General features: G+C 34.7%; 3 protein-coding genes and 1 non-coding gene across 12 annotated transcripts in view; 1 reads left to right on the top strand and 3 right to left on the bottom strand.

Annotated features, from left to right (window-relative positions):
- Positions 1–18,268, top strand: part of LOC105428141 (diacylglycerol kinase eta) — a 34,189-nt gene extending 15,921 nt beyond the window's left edge. Inside the window, exons 1-22 of one of the 8 annotated variants that reach the window (XM_089072683.1) lie at positions 2,716–2,736; positions 5,610–5,808; positions 5,900–6,036; positions 6,268–6,359; positions 6,433–6,563; positions 6,690–6,858; positions 6,937–7,039; positions 8,334–8,653; positions 8,746–9,057; positions 9,148–9,296; positions 9,386–9,635; positions 9,728–10,104; positions 10,200–10,513; positions 10,631–10,976; positions 11,057–11,284; positions 11,362–11,464; positions 11,544–11,813; positions 11,888–12,182; positions 12,258–12,578; positions 12,655–12,750; positions 12,829–12,960; positions 14,443–18,268. In XM_089072683.1, coding sequence (XP_088928809.1) covers positions 5,661–5,808; positions 5,900–6,036; positions 6,268–6,359; positions 6,433–6,563; positions 6,690–6,858; positions 6,937–7,039; positions 8,334–8,653; positions 8,746–9,057; positions 9,148–9,296; positions 9,386–9,635; positions 9,728–10,104; positions 10,200–10,513; positions 10,631–10,976; positions 11,057–11,284; positions 11,362–11,464; positions 11,544–11,813; positions 11,888–12,182; positions 12,258–12,578; positions 12,655–12,750; positions 12,829–12,960; positions 14,443–14,739 — 4,590 coding nt within the window. In that variant the 5' untranslated portion in view covers positions 2,716–2,736; positions 5,610–5,660 and the 3' untranslated portion in view covers positions 14,740–18,268. Of the gene's footprint in view, positions 1–2,715; positions 2,737–4,348; positions 4,813–4,847; positions 5,167–5,609; positions 5,809–5,899; positions 6,037–6,267; positions 6,360–6,432; positions 6,564–6,689; positions 6,859–6,936; positions 7,040–8,333; positions 8,654–8,745; positions 9,058–9,147; positions 9,297–9,385; positions 9,636–9,727; positions 10,105–10,199; positions 10,514–10,630; positions 10,977–11,056; positions 11,285–11,361; positions 11,465–11,543; positions 11,814–11,887; positions 12,183–12,257; positions 12,579–12,654; positions 12,751–12,828; positions 12,961–13,267; positions 14,187–14,442 lie in introns of those variants that run through there. The other 7 variants (XM_089072679.1, XM_089072684.1, XM_089072680.1 and 4 more) reach the window with 7 other exon arrangements.
- Positions 3,401–3,472, bottom strand: TRNAT-CGU (transfer RNA threonine (anticodon CGU)). Its single transcript has one exon. It is a non-coding gene; the product is annotated as a tRNA-Thr (tRNA).
- A 269-nt stretch (positions 18,269–18,537) lies between the features above and the next one.
- Positions 18,538–22,528, bottom strand: GluRS-m (putative glutamate--tRNA ligase, mitochondrial). Its single transcript, XM_011640247.3, has 9 exons — positions 22,214–22,528; positions 21,863–22,097; positions 21,538–21,733; positions 21,226–21,440; positions 20,920–21,142; positions 20,635–20,795; positions 20,407–20,567; positions 20,177–20,334; positions 18,538–20,086 (listed from the first exon to the last, which is right to left on the bottom strand). The coding sequence occupies exons 1-9, from the start codon at positions 22,311–22,313 to the stop codon at positions 20,006–20,008; spliced, it is 1,530 nt and encodes a 509-aa protein (XP_011638549.2). The 5' UTR covers positions 22,314–22,528; the 3' UTR covers positions 18,538–20,005.
- A 592-nt stretch (positions 22,529–23,120) lies between these two features.
- MED19 (mediator complex subunit 19) lies at positions 23,121–26,019 on the bottom strand. Of its 2 annotated transcripts, XM_011640249.3 has the most exons (5): positions 25,593–26,019; positions 25,295–25,511; positions 24,965–25,121; positions 24,796–24,895; positions 23,121–24,656 (listed from the first exon to the last, which is right to left on the bottom strand). In XM_011640249.3, the coding sequence occupies exons 2-5, from the start codon at positions 25,479–25,481 to the stop codon at positions 24,372–24,374; spliced, it is 729 nt and encodes a 242-aa protein (XP_011638551.1). In that variant the 5' UTR covers positions 25,482–25,511; positions 25,593–26,019; the 3' UTR covers positions 23,121–24,371. The 2 variants fall into 2 exon arrangements, with proteins under 2 accessions (XP_011638551.1, XP_011638550.1); XM_011640248.3 differs by having other exon boundaries at positions 25,295–26,018.
- Between the last annotated feature and the right edge of the window lie 1,703 nt (positions 26,020–27,722).

Raw genomic sequence — 27,722 nt, 5'->3', positions numbered from 1 at the left:
GGCCTCATTTTCTCATCGCTCGCACGCGCCGGAATTGCGTGACGTGTATCCCTCTCTCTCTCTCTCTCTCTCTCTCTCTCTCTCTCTCTCTCTCTCTCTCTCTCTCTCTCTCTCTCGGCTTATGCCGTCACTGGAGGCTATGTTTGTTCATAAAATATGTATGGCACGGTATATACTCAGGGGTTGGGATAGGCGGGGACCGTCCCCAGGAACGTAGCCCATTTTTTTGTCGCGCAATACGAGGATGACGAAGGTGAAAAGGAGGAACGAGGAGTGATGGCTTTTGCTCTCGATCAGGCCGCTCTCACTTTTCCCTTCGCTCTCTTAATACCTTTAAAATATTGACGAAAGGTATCTTCGGTACTCAAACTAAATGATAAGGTTCATCTACCCTCTCTCTGCATTTTCATTCGTCATTTCATTCAAGTGCAAATAGATTTCGACATCGCCAATGGAAAATATATCGCGAGCGTAAATCGTGACATTTTCAGTTACATTTTCCAACGCGATTTATTGACGTGGTATACTTCGTATAAAAGTACTATGACACTAATCCGTATAGTACTGCATTTATCATTACATTCCCATCTTATTCGGAGAACTTTCAAGGAAATGGAAACGAGTAATATAATTTTTCTGAAAGGTCACACAGTTTCGCGATACTTTTTGCCGGAACCATCATCATTTTTTCGACGTTTCTTTCCGTGTATACTATAAATTAACATGGTAAAAATAGCTTTCGCGTGCTTCAGTTAGGGATGATGCCGGCAATAATTACCGGCATTGTTATCTGGTAACGCGAACTGAATTAATCGTCCGGCGGATCATTACGCGGGTCACGTTCACGGTTCTAAAAAATTCTCGTATTTTTATCAGCACGAGGGATAATATCGCGCATCGAGCGGATGGGTGATATCGGATTTCTCGATCCGCGTGCATCCAAGAATTGCCGCGAGCTCTCGCGTTCGAGCCCTGCGTTCCAAATGAATGAAGTGGAGCGTACACGCGCGTCGTGTCTGACCTAGTTGAAAGTGCATGCCTAAATATCTCCGACATCCTCAGGCGTGTCCAATGCCACGGGAGCGGTGCGATATAATAACAATATAGACTGCTGATGGATTAAGATCGTCCCGGTCCGAGCGCGGAGCCTCCGTTCCCCAGCTGGAAAGGAAGATCGTGGGGAGGGATGTCGAAGAGGGGTGGGCGGACCGTTACGCTTTTCAAGTGCTCCGAGGAAAATTAATTTTCTCAAAGTCGAGAAAACTCAATTTGGTCTAATCCGGAGTAATTTTCCCCTCGAGCTTGTAGAAACGCGGGCACGCTCCGCTGTAACGATCTGCCGATCTAGCCAATGGCCGATATTCCGGACCATCCTCACGTTGGTCAATTTCGAAAGCCCGAGGGGAATGTAGAGGTGACTCGATGGACACGGGAATGATTAGGGGCATCGCGCGATGATTAATCGACCGAGTTAACTGACGAGAATGATTAATTGACGCACGCCGGCGAAGGACGCGCCGGAAAAGGCGGCGCAAAGGACGAGACATGCCCTTTTTTCGTTCTGCGATTCGCCTCGACTTGCTCGCCATTAGAAAGAATGAATATTCGCGCGTCGCGTCGACAAGGGAAGTCCATTAACTCCGCCGTCATTATCCCTCGCTTTCATCGTCTACTTACGAGAAGCGACCGCCCGATCTCTCGGGATACAAGATGCGATTCGCGTGATTACGTCGCGAGTAACAATGTCCTCATCGGCATGCTAGTCACGAGTACTTTACGAGCGCTCGAGGGGAAAATAATTTCCCGCACCGGGATTGTCTATCGGAAAGAGACGTGGTCTCTTTGTCATGCCGTTCTGTTATTTCGAACAATACCAGCAGCCAAGCGATTCGGAACACAACAATTGCATTCGGCCGTCGACGCCGATTAAACTCTATTACAGAGGGAGAATCCACCCTCCCGGGGATCATCACCCCCGACCGCCGTTGGAGAACGGCGAGCAATTTTGCGGCGGATATACGGTATTTTGCAATGTAACATAATGCCGCGCAATTGTATCTATCGTTCTGACGGAAGAGAGAGAGAGGAAGAACACCTACATGTGAGAAGCAAAGAAATGCGAGGCTTTTTCAACGCGCGATGAATAGGTCGGCCTCGGAGTGGTCGCGCGCGCGATGTTCGCCGGCGGTATACAAAAGGCCGGACGAGTTCGAATTTCGATATCGCGATTGACGGCGTGAAAGCCGCGAGATGGGAAATGGATGGATGTGTCCCCTCTCACAAAAGAGGGACACCTGAACGACACCGACGGGTCTCTCCAATCTCACCTGGCATTCAACGTCGCGCGCGTACGGCCTCCGTTCTCCGCTCGCGATCGCACGTCCAACACCTATGCCGCCCCACTCACTGGAAAAGTGGCCCCGACAATAAAGCAAATACCGGCTGGTGTGTCGGGGAAGACGAGTCCACCCACACGTCGTCAATAATTCCCACCGATTTGCGCCCATGTCCAATAATCGACTCCATAATAGATTCAAGAGCCGAGGGACGGTTTGATTTACCGTCGCCAAATTCGCCTCCTCGCGAATTCCGCCCCGATGGAAGGATTTAGTCGATCGGGATAACAATTTGGCGTGGGCACGCCCGTGCCATCGACACCGTGGGCGTATACACAAAAAGCTTCAGTCTCATTTTATTATTGATAAACCTCAAACTTTTCATAAGCGACCTTTATGTGTGAGTATCCGAAGAATTCTTTATGAGCATTAAACTATACTCTATGTTACTATACTCTAACTGGAATAAATGCAGCTTATTGTTCGGGTCACGCGCCTCGATCTGAAGAGGATAGTCACAATGGGGAAAATCATCTCGTTTTATCATACAATAAATTTGTTGGAATTGAGAAAAATAACCGAAAAATCCGGGAATTTTCCAAGGAATTTATTTTTTATTATTGAAAAAATCTGAAAGTTTTAAGGAACTTTTCGGAAACATTCTTTCTAATTTTTTCTTTAAATTTAAATTTTGCTCTTTCCAGAGCATTAATATTCAAGTTTTAAATTTCTTTCCCTCGTGAATAGAAAATATTACAAAGCAATAAAATTAATATTTATTTCACACACAAATATTTAAGAATTTTTCAATTTTACTTTAAATAAAAGTATCTGAAAAATTCGGGAATTTAAAAAAAAATTTTTACAAGGTTTAATACACTGCGTGCGTTTATTGTTTATTCCAATTAGGATATAATTCAATGATCGTGAAATTTTACCAATAATCATTAATAAGACAGCGTGTTTGATAAAATGACCGATCATTTCAAAAGCCGTTTTTTCGCCTATTATACGACAGGATAAAAGTGCTCGAAGATTCGTTACCTTCTAGCGACAAAAAGAATTGCCTCCTGTGAGAATTGAACTCACGACCCCTGGTTTACGAGACCAGTGCTCTGCCCCTGAGCTAAAGAGGCATTTCACATCCGTTGGGAAAATATTATCCACTCTTCTGCTAAACATTCGCGTAGAAAGATATTTACCCTTCCGTAAATTGCACGAGATAAAAAACACGAGCGCAATATGTACAAATATAAATCGTACTCAAGATTGAAATAAAAAAAAAAAAAACGAATGCGTTCAGCGGCGTTTCGTCTCTCTCTTTTTCTCTCTCATTTTTTTTCGTCGACGGAATTAATAAATTTTCCCTTAATGCTTAAAGTCTGGAAGATGGAAGATTTTCTCGCAATCGACAAAAGCGAAAAGCGGAAAAATTTCGCGGATTCCGACGATTATGTGGATTACGTGAGCGAACTTGCAATTTCGATCAGCTCGCGTATGTCAGAAGATAACAGAGTATCTCGAGTGATTTATTGTTTTGTTTTTTATTTTGTTTTTTTTCTACAAACACAAAATAGAACAGCGAGAGTGGATCCCGCCTGTGTTCGGAATATCGTGGAATTTTCAAACTCCGCCGCGTGGGCGACTTTGTCGGGGTAGATAGCGAGCGCGAGGCTCCGATACACCCTGTCTACTTGTCAATAACGACGACACGTACAGTCGCCGACGCCGCGGGGCGAGGGCGGGAGCGAGGCGAAGGGCGCGAGGCATTATATTCGCGGCGGATAAGCGCGAGCGATAACGCCTCGCGGTGCAGCCAAACCGGTTTTATTGACAGCCACGCCGCGCTTTTTCGCCTCGTGACTCGAGACGGCGTGAAAGCGCGCGTCAACGTCGGCGTCGGCGTCGAATACAATAGCGCACGTGGTGATCGCGCGTGTGACACGCGGCAGCCCGACGAGCGAGCGAGCGAGCGAGAGAGAGAGAGAGAGAGAGAGAAGGAAGGAATAAACGGACGTGCGAGCGAACAATGCACGCGCACGGAATACTTATTTATAAATGACGCGACGAAACGCGCGGAGCGGTGGCACGGCGGCATGGCATGACATGCGCCATGGGAAATAGGGCAGCGCACTAAGCCGCGCCAGAGAAGCGCGTGTCTCGCGGAAGTATCGGACCGATGCGTCGCCGTCGCCGTCGCCGTCGCCGTCGCGGTTACCGTTGCGATGAGCTCGCGGGTTCGGACGCGCCTCATCGTCGTTGCTGTCGCGCGTGACATGTCGTCGCGAGTGGTAGCACGCCGCCGTTGCGTGCGGGTCGCGAGGCAACGCTCGTCGGAACGGTAAACGGAGAGGCTGCACGGAACGGGTCAGCACGTGTCCGCGCGGATGCGTGGCCGTCGCGCCGCGGCCGCGAGTCGCAGCTCAAATGTCGGGACAACGGAGGGCTCGCTCCCGATTCAAGGTACATTGCGAAGGTTAGGCACACGCGAAGGGACGCGAGAGCAAGCGTGGTGGTGATGGTGATGGTGATGGTGATGGTGATGGTGATGGTGATGGGGGTGACGGTGGAGAAGGAGGCGACGATGCGTCCCCGCGTCCCCAGTTCTCTAATTAGATCGCCCACCTGTCCGCCCGAATGTCACGCCGGCTTAATAATTATTTCCTACCGCGGTCCCGTAACAATGCCATTATCGATTGTTTATAGCCGACGGACCGGCTAGCCGGACAACAACGAGCATTGAGTGACATTTGTAACACTGATATCTTGTTCCATTAGGCTAAGCTGGCTCTCTCTGTTTTTCAAAATGAAACGGAGTAGATAAAACATGGTATTACGGTTTAAACAAAAATAATGCTCCGCGATGTTTCTTCACATTTTTTCGAGCGCCGTTTAAGTCAATCTTGCGCCAAGAATGCTCTCTGCCGGCGAATTAAAGAACATAGAGAATTGAACTTGTTAATTATGAATTTTTCATCTTTAGATCTGAATCTTTTTATCCCTTTTTTTTTTATATAAAAATAAGAATAGATTTTAAGTCCAAGTTTCTTTTCATACATCTGCTTTTCAGAGAGTTGTCAGGTTTATGTTTCAATTATCAATATTCTAAATTCATTGTTTTAGCAATACGAATTACATAGAATATTAAAACAGGAATCTAATATATTTTATATGAAGCAGTTAAAACATTTTTTTATTAAATTTAATGACATTTATATTTCTTTATAGTGCAATATTGATTGTATTATAATTAGTATATATCTTATGTATTAGGTGATAACTCCGCTTCGGTCCTTGGTTCTCTGTGGTGAAAACAGACAAGACATGGAGGAGTGGTTGAATACACTAAGAACAGAGAATCGTCCTCAGGGTGATCCTGGAACTGCCGAGTTGCTGGGAGGTAATCACCAATGGTACGCAACTAGTCACGCCAGACCTACATATTGCAATGTCTGCAGAGATGCCCTGCATGGTAAGAAATGTTCTTATTACTGATACAGTCAAATTAAACTTGTAGTTATTAACAAAATGATGAACAAATTTACAATGCAATATTGATATAGGTGTTACTTCCCACGGCTTAAGTTGTGAAGCATGTAAATACAAGGTGCATAAGAGATGTAGTGCAAAAGCAATAAATAATTGCAAGTGGACCACTTTAGCATCTATTGGGAAAGATATCATTGAGGACCAAGATGGGGTATATAATACATATATTATTTTATTAAAAATAATCTTTTAATCTTTAAGAATGAATAAAACAAAAACGGTATGATTTTATCACATGTATACCTTCCAATAATATTTTACAATTATCTGTCTAATAAATGTATCAATAATATTTTATGTAATATTTCCTATTATTATTAATTTAATTCATTAATTTATTAATTCATTAATTTAGTTCATTAATTTCATTTTTAAATTATAGAACATCACAATGCCACATCAGTGGATGGAAGGAAATTTGCCAGTGTCCTCAAAATGCTTTGTCTGTGAAAAGACATGTGGCTCTGTACTTAGGTATATGTATATTTTTATGTAAATAATTGATAAAATTAAGTATATATCATTAATATTAATATATTGTCCGTAGACTTCAAGATTGGCGGTGTTTATGGTGCAAAGCAACTGTGCATACAGCATGCAGACCTGCCATAAGTATCAAGTGTCCACTTGGACCAGCTAAACTCAGTGTAGTGCCTCCTACGGCTTTGCATAGTATAGGTAATTGTGTTATCTATTCATATTATAAATTATAATTATATCATGATTTTTATATATGAACAATTTTTATATATACATGTATACGTATAAAATTTTTATGATAGTAGTAATTATGATGATTATCAGGTAGCGACGAAGCTTGGGAAGCAGTTAGACCTACAGGATGCAGTCCACTTTTAGTATTTGTAAACAGTAAATCTGGTGACAATCAAGGTATTAAGTTTCTTAGGAGATTTAAACAATTACTGAATCCCGCACAAGTGTTCGACCTTATAAAAGGAGGACCAGGTCCAGGGTAAATAAATTCTTGTTCATAGACTGATAACAATCGATCTAAACATATTAAATATATGAATTATATTTTTTTGCATAGATTAAGACTGTTTCGACACTTTGATCCATTTCGGATCTTGGTGTGTAGTGGTGATGGATCTGTGGGATGGGTACTTTCAGAAATTGATCGACTTGGAATGCACGTGAGTAAACGTGTTGTTTTAAAACTGATTGACAACTTTATCTCTTCTTAGCATGGTTTCTTAGCAATTATTTTTTCTCAAATTCTTTAATTATGCTCTATCAAGATTGCACTGTTTAAGCGTATTATTTTCTGCGCACAACTTAGCTTAATGATACTTTCCTGCATTGTATAATGCATGAATATAAATTATGCGCTAAAAATAATATACATAAAAATAGAGAGGCATTGTTGTTTAATTGTATATTTTTTTAATAGAATGATTTTTAATTGTATATCAATATTTCGAATAATAAATGTAGAGTAAATTTGCAAACATAATTATTTTTAAAATTTTATTAATATTTTGAAGTATCATTTAAAACAAAGATTTATGACTATCTACATCTATTTGCATGACTATCTTTTCTTTCGAAACATTTAGATTAAGCGAGAATTGAGATATACATTTTTTAATCTTTGAAATATTGTCAGAATTATTATAAAACATATTTGGACAAGAGATAACATGATTAAATTGGATTCCAATTTCACCCTCTCTTATAGTTCATCATCTAATATCGAGAATTTAATTTCTGGAATTTAAATTCGTAATTTAGTTTGATTTATCTCTTTTGAATTATTATCTTCTGAAGAGAGTACACAACTTTAGATTGGATTTAGTTTATTTTACTTGTTGAAATATCAAATAAGTTATATGTTCTCTTAATAACTTTTACGATTTTTCGAAAATATGAGAGATATAAATTCAAACTTTTGAATATACACTATTCTTATTTTATTTAGATATTTTAAGAAGAAATACATTTTGACGTTTCGAATATTTTCTTTAATTTATTCGGAAAATAAAGCTTTCTTTTGAATTCTGTTCTCTCTCTCTCTCTTTCTCTCTCTCTCTCTCTCTCTCTCTCTCTTTTTCTCTCTCTCTCTCTCGAAATATTGATACATATATATTTAAAAAATCATTCTGTATAACTATGCTTTAAATCATGCTGATATTCAAATATATAATATTGCAACTAATGGTATTAATTTTTTTCAAATTTCCGATTATAAACTGCATGGCGTGTCTCTTTTATGATTTTATTCCAGATGAAACCGGTGTGTGTGCTTTAGGCTTCTTTATATAAGCACAGCTTCGTTAACTTTTTTTGCAGGCGGTAAGTGTTCTATGCATGATTATCTATCTAATCTGTAGGAAACTATCTATCTAGGAAATATTAATATTTACTATTAAACGTACTGCATATTTTGTATAATAAAAAGAGAAATATTTGTATTTTTTAAACTTACAGAAACAATGTCAAGTTGGAGTACTACCTTTAGGAACAGGAAATGACTTAGCACGCGTATTAGGCTGGGGATCGTCATGTGATGATGACACGCATTTACCTCAGCTATTGGAAAAGTACGAAAAAGCGGGCACAAAGATGCTAGATCGATGGAGCATTATGACATTCGAACGTAGCATATCTCTGCCACCATGTCACAAAGTAACCCAGCCCGACCCGGCTATAAAATCAAGCGTAGCTCATCAGTACGAAGACAGCGTTCTTGCTCATATAACGAACATTTTGCAATCTGATCAGGAAAACGTAGTTATATCTAGTGCCAAGTGAGTAATATAATCATGTGTGTATACATATATACATGAATAATTGCGCAAGCTCTAAGTTTTGGCATATAAACCGGGATTTTCATCCGCAGAGTTTTATGCGAAACAGTAAAAGATTTTGCAACACATATACTGGAAGCCAGTCTAAACACAGGGGACCAACAATTGGGAGAAAAGTGTGCAATACTTCAGCAAAAACTTGACCTATTGTTACAAACATTGTCAAAAGAAGAGAGCTATTTATCCGATAACACAGAAGATATTGACATTGGCACTCTAAAAACTGATACTTTTAGCAGCGTCCAAGAAAAAGGTGCTTTAGAAAAGCCAGAAAAAGAAATGACAAATTTAAAAAAAGTTAAAAGAAGAAGATGTTACATGGAGAAAGATGTTGTGATGTCTAGGTATGTAGTGTATACCCTTTATAGTCAAATTAATAAATATTAAAATGAAATATAGACCGAGAAGTAAATATATTTTAATAATACTTACAGGGCAGATAGTTTGAAAAGAGCTATTAGGAGATTAGTGGAACACACAGAAACAGCTGTTGATGAGCAAAATAATCCTTCAGATGAGAAGCAAAGTAACAAGACGCCGAACATCGCCATAATACCCGACAATTCTCCGATAAATGTGACAAGTAAGTTCTTCAATAATGACAAAGCAGTGAATTGCATGTTTATATTTTATCTTTAAAAAATATTTGTATTGTTATAATGTACAATTTAGGCAAAAAGCAACAATTGGATATTCCTGGTTTATCGCCAACAGACCAGATTGACAACATAAATTTAATATCAATTATAGAACCTAGCAGTCCCATAGAGATTTTACCTTGCCCAAGTCCCACACCTAACGTAGCATCTTTGAGTCCAATGCCGGATTTAAGGAGAGACTCACAATCTGAAGAGCTACTGACTCTACCTGCACCCGATGGTTTCGCCGATAGTAGACGAAACAGCGAAAATCTCCCACAAGGGTAAATTTTAACATAAATCTGGTGATGTGCATTAATATCTGGTTTTTTAAAATTACATGTGTCTAATATGAGTATGTATACTGTAATTTCAGAGTTCTCGATTTTGATGTGATTGCAACACAAACTGTCGGCGGTCAACAAGAATCTCAGGCAATTAACAACGATAATTTCCTATCTTCCGAACCTACGGAAATAGAAGTTTCCTCCGACATTCCAATAACTGTGACAAAAACTATTTTGGATACAAGTACACCATCAGACGATGCAACTATGCAGGACACTATCATTTCTCCCGACACAGATTCACTTCATTCTAGAAATATTTCGCCAGAGCATGTGCAAAAACCTATAATAGCCAAATTGGAACCCAGAGGTAGCTGCACTAACAGCATTATCAGTACAGATAGCATGGTTTCTGAAACATTTGATTCTAAGAGTTATACCGTTCGAAATAGTGAGAGTGAAATCGGTTAGTAGATACTCGCCAATGCAATAAGCATTGTAGAAGTGTTATGTTGTATGTATTTCATCTAATTATTAGATAATTTCTCTCACACTTTTCAGGGCATATAGACAGTGATATATTTGACTCTACAAAAAAATCGGAGAGCTCGGAAATCGGACATATCGATTCGCCAGACAATTCCGATATGCTTTCCAGCGAAACTCAACATTCAGAAAGCGGCTTGGAGGATTTAAGTTCCCTCGGACAGGATGTGATCAGTGCAATAATGGGTGAGAAGTACGATTCCGTCAGAGAAGGTTTAGAGATCGAAGAATCGCATAGATATTGCGGCTTAGCCCAATTTAGCGAAGGGAATGACATCGGGAGACAATCGTTCAAAAAGGGCACAAGAAACATAAAGATGGATAAAGAGGTAAATTTTAATTTTAATTTAATTTAATTTTTTAATTTAATTTTAATTTTAATTTTAATTTAACAGTTGGTTGAAATTAAAATTATACTATAGCTTTATATATCTTTTTACTATCAGAGTATTCTAAATAAATATAAAACGGAAGGCTTGACGACGTGCGTACGAGTCTCGGGAATTAAATCGACTCAGTCTGTAGAGACAAATGTAGTAATTGCGACTAGATTCGAAACTGTTGAAAAGGAAAGGACATCTGATTTGCTGAAACCAGTATGCTGTTTTACCGTTTCCTCAGACAACACGCAAGCTAACGAAAAGTGCCCTACGAATTTTCCGCCGCAAATTAGTGTTATCGTTGATCCACCAAGCCCATCGTTGTCAATTGACAGTCATCACAAATTTAATTTAGATTATAAATTGGATCCGAATGACAAGCAATATAGTAGCGGCAACAGCATGGAAAGATGTAAGTTTGATTAATTGAAGATTATGAATTATTACATAATAATTATATTCATATTAATAACATTCTTCTAAAATTAATAGTAAGCGTGGAGCTGCCTGATTCGGGCTTTTCTCCGCAAGCTACGCGACGTATAAGCAGTGGCAGTTTGTTAAAAGCATCAGAAGTTGTGTCGTTGGCGGCAACTACCGCTCGTCTGGGTGGCTCGAGTGTAAGCTTGCGCCATGAAAGAGCAAAATCTGTAGATAAAACAGAGGACGTAAAAAAACTTCCCATAATAAATCCTTTAGTCCGATTACCTATGTGGCCAAGTAAGCCAAAAACAATGTCGAAATATAATTTTTCTCGTTTTATATAATTATTTTACGTGCTTTTTCTAATCGTGTAGATGTAAGTGGTGGAGCTGGTCTCATCAGTCAAGCATTGCTGGCAAATGCGGATGCTCTGTGTGCAGCAGTGTCACCTTTAATGGATCCAGATGAAACATTGATGTAATTTATATATTATTATATAATTAGCACATTAGTAATATGCGTACAGATTTGATAAATCTTTTTTTCTATATTACAGGGAAGGTTACTTTGAACGATGCGTCATGAACAACTATTTTGGTATCGGTATAGATGCGAAAATCAGTCTGGATTTTCATAACAAGAGAGAAGAGCATCCTGAGAAATGCCGGTCGCGCGCTAAAAATTACATGTGGTATGGTGTTTTGGGGTCTAAACAGTGGATACAAAAGACATACAAAAATCTCGAACAGAGGGTTCAGTTAGAGTGCGACGGTCAAAGAATACCATTGCCTTCTCTGCAAGGAATCGTCGTGTTAAATATACCAAGGTATTTATAAAAAGATAATGCACTTGTATGCAATTTTTCACAATTTGCAAAATTTTATATTTTCTTAATGACAGCTTCATGGGTGGTACAAATTTCTGGGGAGGTACGAAGGAAGGAGATTTGTTCTTGGCACCGTCGTTCGATGATCGCATTTTGGAAGTAGTGGCAGTTTTCGGATCTGTTCAAATGGCTGCTTCGCGACTTATCAACTTGCAGCATCACAGGATAGCACAATGTCAAACAGTCCAAATTAATATCTTAGGAGAAGAGGGTGTTCCTATACAAGTCGACGGTGAAGCTTGGATTCAACCACCCGGTATTATAAGGATCATACACAAGAATCGCATGCAAATGCTTTATAGAAATAGGGTAAGTATCTATTAAGATATTTGAACGATGAAAGTAGCTATGATTTGTATATGTCAAAAATATTTTATATCTTAGGCACTTGAAACTTCGTTGAGAGCATGGGAAGAGAAGCAGCGCAATACATTGAGTGCTGTAACTCAATCCACTTCCACTTTGAGCAGTGCATCGCAATCGCAACCTCGAGTTCAATTGCAAATATGTAATAAACCTCCTCAGTTAAACGACGAGGAACTCAATATTCTGTTCAGTTTTATTGAAGCCGTAACGACCTTGGTCAAATGGGTAAAATTATTAATTATATCACATCCAAGCCTGGAACCAGATTTGTATCAAGTCGCCTCGCGAACGGCGAATGCGCTTGAACAAGTGCATCCGGATGGTAAAATTTTACAAGGGGTAAGTTATAATCATGAAGAATCTAGAAATTTATCATGACAATCCGTTTATTTTCTTACTTTCTATCTATTAATAGATAAGCCTGAGACCTATGGTAACCGAGTTGGTATCAAGCGCACGGCAATTGTATGAAGAATCTTGTGAATTGTTGCGCGATAAAGCCCACAACTTGGTGAGCATATCGAGTATTATTATTTTAACAGAATATTGTAAGGAATTAAAGTAACAATTTTTCTTCTGTGTAACATAGAAATTACGTGAAGATTTAGAAAACAAGTTATCCCTGTCTCTAGCTAGTATGGAACAGGAATTACGAAAGTGTACCTTTGACGAAGGAGGCACCGGACTGGTTTACTTGCAAAATATTCCCATAGATGAACAGGTATAGTTCTTTCTTATGCTTAATGCAATGCTGTTCAAAGTCAATTATTTAAAGATACGATTTATAAAATTAACTATCTCATGTTTTTTGTCATGTATTTTGCATTGTGATGAAGTTTACATATACATTTTGTGATATTTATTATTATACATTTAATTGTTGGAATAGCAAATATTAATTGAATTTAATATTTAAAAGAGAAAAAGAATTTCGTAAAGATTCAACTATTCATTCACATAAACATAAGATAATTTAAAGAATCTGATTTATATAGATTTTGGGAGGTATCATGAATTTTTCTGTTTAGCCTATAGCTTATCATAACTTATCACAAGATTATTAAAATCGAGCGAAGCACACTGACGACAAGATTAACGATAAAGTCTTCCATTACTTTACTATATTCTATTTCGTATTCGATATTCCATCTTGCCAGTGTATTTCAAAGAAAGATTATTATAGAGCATTATTATTCTTGTAAATAAATCTTGAGAACATTAGCTAGAAAGTCGGACAACACAAAGATGTGTAATATTATGAAAGCACCTCTCTTTACATACGTTATACACGAATATTTACAATCTCTTTCAAGAGAAGTTTACAATTCATTATGCGTAAATGTTATTTTCAAATGATAATTAATAAATTATCCTATGCTTTGTTTCGGATTGATTGAGTGCTCAATCCCAGTGCTGGTAATATGCTTTTAAGTATTAATGCTTATGACATTAGAGAAATAGAATTAGCATTTAGAGGACTTAGTTTTGCAATGTAGCGGAATACCGATGCTGATTATTTTTTTTTTTTAATACACGTATGTATGTATGTGCGTGCGTGCATGTATTACGTCTGCTGAGAGATGGAATTGCCGTTTAGATGTCTTTTGTTTATTTATTCACGCTTGCGGCTCTATTATATAGTACACAGTGAGACATAACGTACATCATGCGATACTTAGCGATGCCGTGTCTTCAGTTCATCTTAGCAGAAACGACACGTCCGAGTATGCACTTGAACTGTATGCAATTTAACTTTTGCTTTTGTTACCGCGCCTTCGCTGCTTCTCATGGTTTCGTGAGTTGCATTGTTGCATTGTTTAATTAGCACTGTAACAACGAGAGGGGAACTTTCGTGATTTTATATGAGCCTCATGAGAGATGTATCTTTTAGCGAATGTATATGAATCTTGCTAAAATACAGCAATAAATATGTAATGGAATATCTTACGTATATTGTCTCATTAATGTATACCAAGAGTGTATTTGCGCGACTTTGAGCCACTATCGCGTAACGTAAACGATTATAGATCCGTTCGAGAGCTACTTTATGTGCCTGACGAGTCCGTTACCACACGTAATCCCGAGTGCAATTTTTCACCTGCATATGATTAGCATGTCTCTAACGTATGCCGTATAAACTAGCGCTTTCCTACTAATCTGACTAACCGTGTACTAACCGACATCTCGAACTCTGGATCTACAGGGAGATAAAAAAAATCGTCATCGAGGGTTATTCTGGTTAAAGTTCCGTCGCTTCGCTGGCAACTCGGGCGGCGCAGGCCATCCGGCGCGAGATCAGGTCACCACGTGGGGCGTTCAGGAGGTGTGCACCTGGCTAGAAAATCTGCAGCTGGGAGAATACGCCGAGAAATTCGTGTCTCACGATATACGCGGTAGGGAGCTATTGACCCTAGCCCGCCGAGATCTAAAGGAGCTGGGCATCACCAAGGTGGGACACGTTAAACGCATCTTACAAGCCATCAATGATCTGAACAACTGAGCTACGCGGATCATGTAGAAATATCGAGTTCGATATCGCCGGAATAGGAAGCATGATCGCGTTAGATAGCCGATAGTAGTGAAAGAAATACTTCTCAAATGTCATTCCAAAAACGCGCAATTATAGATCGACAAGAGATAACTTAGAATCAAGTACTTGACAAACAGGAACTTTCGTAGCATACAAGATAAATTTGTAGAAAATAGATAGACATTATATTCTTGCCCTAAAATGTTAATTACGATTATAATCTCCGACGAGTGACATCGTGGGTATTGAACGAAAGGATAACGTTCACAACGATATCACTGTAAAAAAAGTATCCTTCCGACTGTATGGAAGAAAACCATTTTGCCTGTGCCAAATACCTATTCTACACTAGAACTCGCAAGAAGCAAATCTGAATTTGTTATCCAGCGACAAATTTACAACGCAATTCTATATATCTAAACACAGTATGTATAGTACAAAGTATGAGATGCATCATCTCCTAAGGGGATGAATCTTACTTCATTCTTCTACCGAGGCATCACAGAATCCATGACAAAGAAGGAAATCTCGTATAAGCTGCACACACATACGAAGTAGATATTCCTTGTAAAATAGCAAACTTTTTATATCACTATTATTAGAACTTACGTCTTGGATATGTGTTTAATAATTATTATGTGTATTCCTGCTGTTTCGAAATTGATGATTCTTACACACGGTACGAGTATCTTAAGCCTGCAAGTAGCGTGTTCTTGGAAAAACGCGTTTCTTGTATCTTTCACGAAAATCAATTTATATTACATCTTATATTCTTCGATCAATTTTCCATCTATTGTCTTCTATTACTTCGTCGTTATTATTGATATTTAATATGTGATGAGTATGCAATTTTATAACTATGTACATCAGATCTTCGGCTTCCTCGGTTGTTTGATGATATTAATAATTGGTTCGAGAAGCAATGCCTGGGTCAAGATGTACATGAAAGTGATTCTACATATATCTCCTTATGGCAATAAACACAATAATTAAGAGAAGCTAAAAATGCAAAATGTGCTACAGTAGTTCTAAAGAGTTCGCAAGAGTTATTGTGGTGTACGATAAGAATATTTTCTTCTTCCTACGGGTTGGACATCTTGTTTGCGAGTTTTTGTCCTGTTTCCTTAATAATAATTTTCGTAATGAGTTATAAATTTATCTATTTTCATAATCTGCAATGGAAGATCATTTCTCCAATAATTGATGATTATTGCGCGCATAATAATATAAATATTGCAAACGCCGTGTATACAGCTGTCTGCTATTTGTTCATATAATTTTCGATCAATCAAATATTATTGCTCATATTGATAATTGGAAAGTTGCAGCGCAGCTTTCCCGCTTCCCTATAGCTGTTTATTCGTTTGTCTTCGTTTCGTTAATTATGTGATAATTAGAGAATTTCAGTATGAAAACATTTGTATTATAGTTTAGTATTACACTTCCGTAGAGTACATTTTCACAAATAGATGAAGATACCGTAGTATCATATTTAGTCTTATACGATAAAACAATATACAAATTATTAGCTGACGAAATTTAAAATGACATATAATCAAACTGTGACTATAATAGTTACACAGAGAATATAATTCTTAACAGAAGGCGTAGGCTCTTTATTGGCAATGTAGCTTGCCAAGTTACTAACGTTAAGTGCACTATAACGACTTACTTATTTTTGTCTTTTATACGACGTCTTACAATATAAAACAATAACGAGTTTAATCAACTTATTTGCAATCTTAAAAATTTCTTTACATTCCAATGTATATCTGAAAGGACAAAAGTGCCTAGAGTCACTAATCTTACATACAGACAAAAAATGTGGATGTAAAATTCATACGTATATGTGAATGTGTTGCGTGTTCTTTTTCGTATTTTTAATTTAGAAACACGAGATTATAAATCGTGAACGCAATATTTGTGCAAATTTTCCTCCTATATAACTTTATGAAAATTGTATCATTACAATCATGCAACAAAACGTCGCACTTTAGTAGATTACATTGTTGCAATAATGTAATGCAGTATTACGTAGAATAATATTATATTCGATAACTCTTAATTTATACTAATTAATATTAATGGAATGTTTTTACGGGAGAATTATTCGAAATTTTTTAATTTCTAGTATAACGATTAACTTTTCCCTTATATATAATTTAATTACGTTGATATCTTCCAGAGATATATAATTCATTGAATATCTAAAAATCTAATTAAGTTTTCCAAAAAAGACCGAATAAGTTAGATAACATTTAAAATCAATGTTTCTCCACTTTTATTTAGTACCTGTCGATTTTTATGTCTTAGTCTTCTGATATTTTTTACATAATAGAGATAATTCTATCAACGTTATTTTGTGTATATTTGTCAGATATTTCTGCAGTAAGATTACTAATATACAGAATTGACAATCTCGTATATTATCGTGTGGAAATCCACACGTATATAATAAGGATCGTATTATTGTAATATATTCCTTTCCAAAAATATGTACACGTTGTTTTGTATACTTATTAAAATAAAATCATTGACAAACATACCTCACGATTTACGATAAGATGTTGCAAAGGTATGTTACATACAAACGTATTTAATCACATTCAATTACTATTACTGTTCTTAGATATATGCCGTTTTACTATATTATTAATAATATATGTAATCGATTCGGATAAAAGGAAGTTTCGAGGGAGTTCGAAAAAAATAGTATTCGTAATCTATCTAAATCTACTAGCACTTATTAGCTTTCTGAATATTTTTTGTACTTGGAATATTCTTTTTTTCAATTGTATATATTCGCGAGAATTTACCCTTTTATCTGTGATAAATTTTGCATAGCCGCTTTATTTACTAAGCTAAGTGTGCTATTGTTACATAATTCTGAATAACTTGACAAAAGCATATACATTTTTTGTTCTTCCATTATTTCAATTGTTAGTTTTTGATGTTCTAGTTTTTGAAAGCTTTCGCTGACTATTAAATAATATTTTGCTTGAGAGTTGTGAAAACAGTGTATTCTATACATAGAATTAGCTTGAAGTTGTAGCTTTAAAATACTTGTGTTTGTATATATAGTAAACTGAATATTTCTAAAGATATTTGAAGTATATATATTTGCTAAATCAAAACTATGAGAGAGATTAAAACATTCTAAACTATTTTGCTATCTTTCTCTGTTGAAAAGTCAATCAGTTAAACACATCTTCCTATTTCACTGCTTCTTTGGCTAACTTTGCTTTTAATAAAACTTGCTAAAATCCTTATATATTTATACAGAATTGATATTATTTAAATACAATCGATTGATATATTTTATAGTCTTAGATTGAAAATAGCATAGATTGATAAATACATCCAAAATACATAGAAAATCTCCGGTTCGCAGAATAGAACCCTAAGTATATTACAACATAAATCTAAAACTACTGTGATAAAGATTAATCTGTAATGCGAGAAGAATTATTGTCTATGAAATATATTATTTATCCCAATATTTTAGTACTTATAATTATTTTAGTTATAAGATCTTTTTGTCAAATTTTTTAAATTAAGATTTCTATAATAAGTTTGTATGTACATAAGAAATCAATCTGTAACAAATACTTTGTTTTACAGAATTTCACTTTTGATAATATGTTATATATATTTTATCTTATTATTCTGGAATTGCACTTTGAGAATAATATAGAATTTATCTTTCATTAAGTGATATATAATTTTATATTTACTTTTATTTGAATATTTAAAATATAATATGAAGAATCTTATATAATTCATTTATTTGTTGTATTATTTTATTGTACAGACAATATTTTTCGGAAATATTAAGGTAAAATACTTATTAATTTTTAATAAACAGGCCTTACATAAGCACAGACTTACATTTATATAAAAAAGTTGGTTTCATAGTGATTTCTCACAATAAATAACTTTTGAAAAAGGATAATATTTTGTCAGATTCGAAATCATCATGATACCTGGCATATCGATTGGCAATTTATCAAGTAATATTTTAATATTGTTACAATAACAGGATTTATAATTATATTAATGTAATAAAATATTAATAAGTACCAAATTTAATCATTTGTTCAGTGTAATGAACCCTTAGAGTGCACATTTATTATCATTGTTCGCATTCACAATGCATTTCCTTCAATATTTTTCTTGTATGTTCAAAAATTGAATCATCATATTTTTGCCTATGATACTCAGATCTTATTTTGAAAATTGTAATGCTGATCTCAAACATGCTATCCAAGCATTTGTATGTGTATTATAAATCCTGTGCTATATAAGAAAAATCTCGCAAAATATCGAACAAAAACTATTTAAGAATAACAGTGTTCAATTTGTTGTACAAGCACTTTATACATCAGACATTTTCGTCAAAATAATTACACATAATTTCTATATGTATTTTAATCTTTTTGTACTTAAGTGTATAAAATTATATATTGCATTGTATAAGATGAAAATATTATATTACGAATTCATTCTGTATAAAAAATTGCTATTCTATAATAAATTCAACTCGAAGTTCCATATTTCTGATGTTTTTATGTTATTTTCTAATTAAGCATTTAAAAGTTATAAAAAAGAGATGAATATTATTATATTATTAATATTTGAGTTTCTCCATATTTGAGGTATATTTTGGCAATATCTTTTCATCATTATTTCTTTTTCATCGAATGCATATAAATATATATTAATGTACAGTATATAATATATATATATATATATATATATATATATGTATATATATTGAAATAAATATTAATATAATAACAAAGATTAACACTAATATTTTAATGAATCCAGATCTTGCAAGATTTTTATATATGCAAAAGAATTGACGTACTATTTATAAAAGTACATGTATATATGTATAAAATACTTTAATATATTTATTCTGTAATAAATATATTAAAATATAGATAAAATATTATTTCTTTTCATCATATTAAATATATAAAATGTTTGACTAGTTTGCAATATTTTCCTTGTAATATTCTAATTAGAATTATATATTTATATACAAATTGTTTTTATATATTTTCCAGCAGTGGAATGCAAATATTTGTGGAAAATATTTTAATATTGATCATTATTCTCTTCTAATATCTTTTCTACAAAAACATATTTAAACTAAATTTATTTTTTGGTAAAATGCATTTTACCTTTGACAGTAACATCAGTTTATGATTAAACAAGGCATATAAATTTTTCAAGAAACACAACGTTGTAATCGTAGTAATGTTCTGTCTTTTCCCAAAATTTCCATCATTTCAGCAACAGGTGGTCCAACCTATAAAGTGTATTATTGCATATATTAGACATATTTTTTTCCTTTTCACACACACACAATTAGATAAATTCATATAATCTATTTATTTACCTTTACGCCACTCATAACACTTCTCAGAGTTTTCATCAAAATAGCAAATGGTACTTCATTCTTCTTTGCAAAATCCTTCAAATATGATGTCATCCAATTAGTATTGTAATTGCTAGCATCTATTTCAACTAATTCCGCATTCAATAACTTAATCGCATCTGGAATAATGCAACAATATATAATTTTATTAAATAACACTTGATATCTCATGTATAAATAAATATTAGTACCTGAGTATCCAGTTTGTTTAACATCTGGCATAGAAGATGGAATAATCCATAAAAATGCTAAGTCTTCTTTGACAAGATCGTTGAGTGTCGTTATCCTGTTTCGTGCCCAATTTAACGTAGTTATTATGTGATCATCATCCAATTGTAAATGTCCATTTTTTCTAAAATAAAAGTAAATTAAATTTTTTTAAGTGAAAAGTATTAATATAAAAAATAAATTAAATATACCTTTCAGGAAATGCTTCTAATACTAATTTTTTAACTCTTTCAATAAAAAATTTATGATTTTTTTCATTTTGTAATAAATTCGCCATTTCTAATTTATTGAATTCCATCAGTTTTCCGGGCATAAGTCTGCCGGAACTTGATTTTATTTTATCAATATTAAACTGCAATGACATATACAATGTATATAAATATTAAATATAAAGTCCTCAACTGTGTTATTAGCATGTACCATAGCTGTATATTAACTGTATAGCTGTATATTAACTGTGTACCATTAGCAATTACCTGTTTAATTAATTCCTGATAACTGTAAAGAGCTTGATTCTCCTGTTCTTTGTGAAACCCACCACCAGCCCCTATTACATAATTCAATAACGCCAATGGAAAAATACCTTGTTTTCTAAAAGATTCAACTTTTATGTCATCCTGTCTTTTTGACAACTTGGATCCATCTGCATTCAATATTAAAGGTAAATGTCCATATATGGGAGGATCCCAACCAAACGCTCTATAATAAATAAAATTGTATTGATATAGAGTCAAAGTTACGCCAAGTTTATGCAAAATATTTAATTAATTAAAAGTACTTACTTATAAAGCATAATATGTTTAGGTGTGGAAACTTGCCATTCAACACCACGTAAGACGTGAGATATTTCCATAAAATGATCATCAACCACATTTGCAAAATGATAAGTGGGATATCCATCTGATTTAATAATAACTGGATCTCCTTCAGATTTAGAAATATCATGCAATACATCTCCATAAACTATATCATGAAAGACTTCTGGTGTGGACAGTAACTGTTCAATAGAACAATTCAATAGAAATAGTTATTATAAATTAACAATTATCAGTCTGTCAATTGGTTTGTCAAATAAATTTCAGATATATATGTACCTTAAATCTAATACAATAAGGTAAGTTTTTCTTGAGCATTTCCTTTACTTCATCCTTACTAAAATGCCGACATCTGTTATCATATTTGGGTATTTGTCCACATCTCATCGCTTCCTTCCTCAACAAATGCAGTCTTTTTTCAGTACAAAAGCAATAGTAGGCAGATCCATTATTCAAGAGTTTAAGTACTTGTTCCCTACAAATAATGATCTCATAAAGAAATTTAGAAGATCGAATAATTAAAATTATTTAGTGAATTATTTAGTTATTTACAGAATATGTCCTTGATAGACTTTGTTGATTGGGAAAAAAATAAAATACCTACTTATATAATTCAAGCCTTAACGACTGCACATAAGGACCGACAGGGCCACTTCTGGTAGGATCTTCATCAGATATAATCCCCGCCCATAACAAATCATCCTGGAGTTTCTCTATCGCTCCGGGAACCGTTCTTGCCTGATCTGTGTCCTCAATTCTCAAAATAAATGTGCCATTGTTGCTACGAGCGAATAAATAATTGTACAATGCAGTGCGCAAACCTCCTAAATGCAAATGGCCTGAAATAATACATGAAAAAGAATTGACAATTTTCGAGATTTAATGTCAGATACATGATTATCATATTTCATTAGTAAAATTAAAGCTGAGGGCTTTGATAAGGGTCAATCATTACCAGTAGGACTAGGCGCAAATCTAACCCTCACGTGATACTTTTTGAAAAAACGTCTCTGCAACAACTGGAGATTCGTCACGCGGAGTACGCTACGCTGCATTCTTGCCTCGCCACGATTTCTCAACAAATTCCCGACGATGACAGCGGTAGTCGTGTGTCACATGAAAAAAATTCCAACAGCGATACGTAAACAGTTGTACCGCCGGCTGCGTCCGGTTTTGAATCGCGTATACTCTATTCTCAAGTTGTGATCTCTTTCCTTTCAACATCTCTAAGTGTCGGTCCACAATAAGTATTTAATCTTTAAGCCGTAAGAAATTGACCAATCATAGTCGATTATTCTTTTCATATTCGATTATAATTGGTCAATTTCTTACTTCTTAAAGCTTAAATCATCTATTGTGGACTGACACTAATCACGCGCTCGTTTCATTTCAAGTGCACAAAATACGCAGTAACACAGTGCATCTATATATATATTCTTTTAAAGTCCAAAGATCAAATTTGGTTAAAGTTGAATTTAAATGTACAAAAAAAATTAATATTTATAAAAAAATTTTTAAATTACTACATTAATTTCGTATAAAATTTCGTAAATAAATAATTTTAAAAAGATATGCTATGAAATTCTTAATTAATATTATTGTTTCTTCTCTATAAGAATAAAAATTAAAACTTAAAAATATTTAAATAATTTCTAGACCGTTCAAAAAATTGTACTCGACATTTACATAGAAAAATATTTTATTTTTTATTTTATTTTTGCCTTATATTACTCGGACGTCTTGTAGAACGACAGTCTTGTATAGAATGAGAAAAATAAAATTGTATAAAATAAAAAATGTTTATTACATTCATTGTAACGAAAATAAAACAAATAATTGGGATGAAAAAACAATGATGCTACTATTGTGAAATCGATCACTTTAATTCTGTATCCGTTTCGCGCTATAAATATTACATCTAGATTTGAATTTTCTTTCCGATATATTTCTTTCTCGCAATAAACCCATCGTGTCGATCTTAAAACACGTGGATTCTACATACACTTACAAACTTCATAAACGAGCACTTTACACAGCACAGCAATACCCGATACACGCGCTTTGTACAGTCTTTCGCTGTTTATTTACGTATATTTACATTCCAAGTTCCGAGTAACGATACAATCACTTTACAATTGTAAGGTGATGTCGCATAGGAGACGATATGCGCGATAGATTCGGTGAGATAATATATCCCATGCACGATTGTTATATTACGTGGTCATATTTTTACACTGCCCTTTCACCGATGTAGAAGACTTTCAAGTATGCAAAGGTGCGACGCTTAAGAAAACAAAAAACATATAATACTGCACTGATTAAATAAAAAAAAAAGAAGTTGTACAAACTAGACAATAGCAACAATTATAACGATTGAATTTTATATATCCGTAAATTTTTCATAAACAAAATGCAAAACCTTACCTTAATAATTCTGCCACTTTAGTACTGAGATTTGATGTAATTTAGCTAATCTGTTTGAATATTTTCTTTTATAATGTGCATAATTGGTTAATGTTCGTTTGGTATACGAAATAACAGAAAAATTTTGAGCACACAATTTGTAAAATATAACTTTTTACAAGTCTACACCGATCAATAAAAATAAATCTACATAGTCTTCCAATACAAAAGAGATTAAATTATTTCATACGCGTATATACATGATTTGCACATAGAGAGCGCTCTTTTCCTTATCATACCATCTAATAACGAAAAAAATAAACATATATTATGCATAAATTAGGGCTGTAAATATAGTTAAAATTTACTGATATCATTGAAATCATTATTTTGATATTACTAATTTTTAAATCATGAAATCATTATTTTTAAAATTCTAATGTAATAAATGTAGAGTTTTTAATTAAAAAAAAAAAAAATCGATATAAAATATTTAATTCCGCGTTCAGAACTAAGATCAAAACAAAAATTTTATTAGTATTTATTTAATGATTGTAATAATAATCACTTCAAGTAATCATTTTCGGGTGAATACTTATAGCCCTAATATAAGTAAATATACACGTTTGTGCTTGGTCACTTCAATAATTCGTACGCTGTTTCGGTTTCAATCAAAAGTTTGGCATGAATTGGAAAGGGCAGATTAGAGATCACGAATTGGAATGCTGAGATGGTGTGAGGCTACCAGTATGCTCGGGGCTGTGTTTCTGCTTTTTCCTCTTTTTCTCCTTCTTTCTCTTCTTTCTAGCTTCCTTTTCCTCATCATGTCGTTTCTGTTTCTTATGCTTCTTTTCGTGTGTATCAGAACCACCTACGTCCGTTGTTGCGGTCTCTTGTCCACTGAGCACTTCCCCAGGCTTATGTTTATGTTTCTTATGTTTATTTTTGTGTTTTCTTTGAGGAGCTTGATTCACGTATCTATACTGTTCAGGCAACTGCAAAATTACATTACTCAACTCAGCAATTATGCATTTATCTTAGAAAATTCTTTTAAATATTTTGATAATCTTCCTTTCTATAATAATATATTATAGAATACTTATATATATTTTAATATATAGAAATATATCTTACTGGACCAGGATGCAATCGAAAACCAGCTAGTTGTACACTTGTTAAAGGTAATAACTCTTTACCTCCTATGGGAGGTTTCTCAATCAGCGATCTCAATGAGCTTAAAAAGCAGAAAAACATCAAATAAAATGTATAATATTTGAAAGCTTGTATAAGATTTAAATTATACCTATTATCTAGATGACCAGGTCTGTCTATAATACCAGGTAAATTTGGCAAAAAAGAAGACAGCTGTTCCTTAAGTTTCTTTCCACTAAACTTGCTATAGGAGTGTTCTAAACCATAATATGCCATCAAATTTGTCGCTCCAGTAAGTTCACTTTCCCCTAAAAACACCAATATATTTATTTGTAAAACTTTGCGTTTTTTTTTTGATATTATATTTTATATTTTTTTAAAATATATATCTCAAGATCATATGCCATTTGCAGACTCGAGTATAACTTGTACACATAATACATATTGCATATATTTCAAAAATAGTTGTTGATTTCATTACCTGGAGGCTCCTTCATTAGATAAAATGGTCCACTGTGAACAATAGAAGGGTTCTTCCCAAGGGAAATAGTAGTCTTCAGAGTTCCTGTAGAGTCCTGACGAGACACAACTGGAGACCGTGCTCCTCTCGGCGAGGACTTCGGCGAGTATTGTTCAACTTTGCTGCGAAACTGATCGCCCATCATCATCCTGCCTCACTACAGTTTCTCGCACCTTCGCTAAAAGTAACACGAATCACCACCTTCGGGCACAAGGAGCACCGAAAGAAAGAGAAAGGGACCGATTTATAATTCGATTACAGCCGGCATATGACGAATTGAACTTGCAGGCTCGATGTCTCGGTTAAAAACCGAATGATTCGTGCAGCTTCATCGTCGGCACTTGCAATGTCGCGACGGGATTGTATCTGAGGAACGAGATTGACGAGCGGATTCATTCGCGAGGAAACGCATTGCTCGCGTCATCCACGCGACTCGGATGGCACGTCGATAGTCTAAAATCCTCCTCCGACTCTCTCACCAAGTTTTTACAACGTCACGCCGAAGTGGATGACAGATACCCTAAGCATATCTGCCAAGCCACCGCTACCATGCTTCCTACCGATGTTCTCGATGGCCAATACCGCCTCTCCTTACGAGAAACGGACATCAACTCTGCTCGACGCGACAAACTCCTGCGCTTTCGCACTGTGCAACCGTTACGCGCGTGCTCCGCTCGTCCCTCCACCGTGGATCATATGTATTTGGGGCGGAGACGCATGAAACATCACCAAGCCAGAATTAAGATACCTTTTCATGTGTCGCTTATCGTTTTCAGCGTTAAAATAGGACAAAGTTGACGCAAAATAATGAAATTTTTAACTAATTTAAAATAATTAAATTTGATTGAAGTTATTTTTAACGCAAAATAATGAAATTTGAACTAGTTTGAAGTAATGAAATTTGATTGAAGTCATTTTAGGTCACGTAATCTATTTTCACGCTAAAAATGAGCGTTGAGTGTCAGAATAAAAAGACTTTAAGGACTACTTTTACCAACTCCGATTAATTAAATCGGCCGATTATTCCATTGAAATTGATCACTCGTATTTGTTATTAAATTTTTGGATATATTGCGACTAATCAAGTCTAAAATTATCGGCCGATTAAATTAATCAAAGTTGGTGAAAATGACCCTAAGAAGTAATCACCAATCAGATCAAATTAGATCAAATATTTAACTGACCAATTAGCAACGTGGACTGTCCAACAGATTTTAAAAATGTCATAACAATAAGCCTGTTCTTTTTGACTGAACTAGTTATAATTCGCAGTTTCTCTTTCTTTCTTACACTGGAAGAAGAAAGATAAACTCTGAACTAGTGCACCTAGTTCAGCTAAAAAGAACAGACCCAATATACGGCTCACATTTTCAGAATATTGTACTAAATGAATATTGTACAAAATCTGTACAAATTGTATAAAATAAATATTGTACAAAATATGTACTATGATATACTGAGATACCAAATAAATTTCCATTTTCACCATGGTTATTAGAATATAAAATGCTGAGAACATTGTGCCGAATATACCAAAGATTCTATTGATATATATATATATATTCAATATATTTGATCATATCACACATACAGATGTACATATATACAACCAGATATATTCTCGTATATGTAGGATAAGACAGGTTTGGTTCACAATCATAGACATTTATATTTATATACTAAACTGCTAACTTGCCTCAAATACATGGCCCAGAAAGCATGCTCACAAAAACATGCGTATGCGTATAAGATAAGAGAGACACGCATGAAAGTCTCATATATGCTATATATGCTATATATACCGACACATGAATTCTATATTTGAATTATATATTAAATAACAAATATGTAATGTTTTTTTTTATTTTTTTCGATAATTGTTATAGCTTTTATTCATTTCTTGAAGAAAAAAGTTTTTTTAATAAAAAGTTGTTACGCCTTTTAGAAATATATAATGTATATATTACAAAGTATTTGGTCATATAAAATAGGTATATATATATATATATATATATATATATATATATATATAATCAGATTTAGATAAAGAAATTTATTTAATACAAAATGAAAAAAATTTCTAAAGCAGAATTTGAAGAATGGAAATATTTAAGATCTTTAATAAAAATGTCTATGCTTGTAGTGCCATATTACATTCGCGTGACCACGTGACCACATTTTGATCACGTGACATCATTTGTCCTTGTCCCCCTTACGTCACATTATGTAATACATAAGTTTTGGGATCAACTTTCAAGCTCAGTAAATAGAGGAGTTAACGGTCTAGTGTATAGTAAATGTCTATGTTCACAATAGCTGGATTCCGAAAAGCGCATATGCGCGCATTTGTCTATAGTTCATGTTACGTATACTATACAAATGCGTGCAT

The sequence above is a fragment of the Pogonomyrmex barbatus genome, unplaced genomic scaffold, assembly GCF_055798465.1.
Source record: "Pogonomyrmex barbatus isolate J1 unplaced genomic scaffold, ASM5579846v1 scaffold14, whole genome shotgun sequence".
Classification (NCBI taxonomy): Eukaryota; Metazoa; Arthropoda; class Insecta; order Hymenoptera; family Formicidae; genus Pogonomyrmex; species Pogonomyrmex barbatus.
Note: the sequence above shows the minus strand (reverse complement) of the source record. Positions and strands in the feature narration are given on the sequence as shown.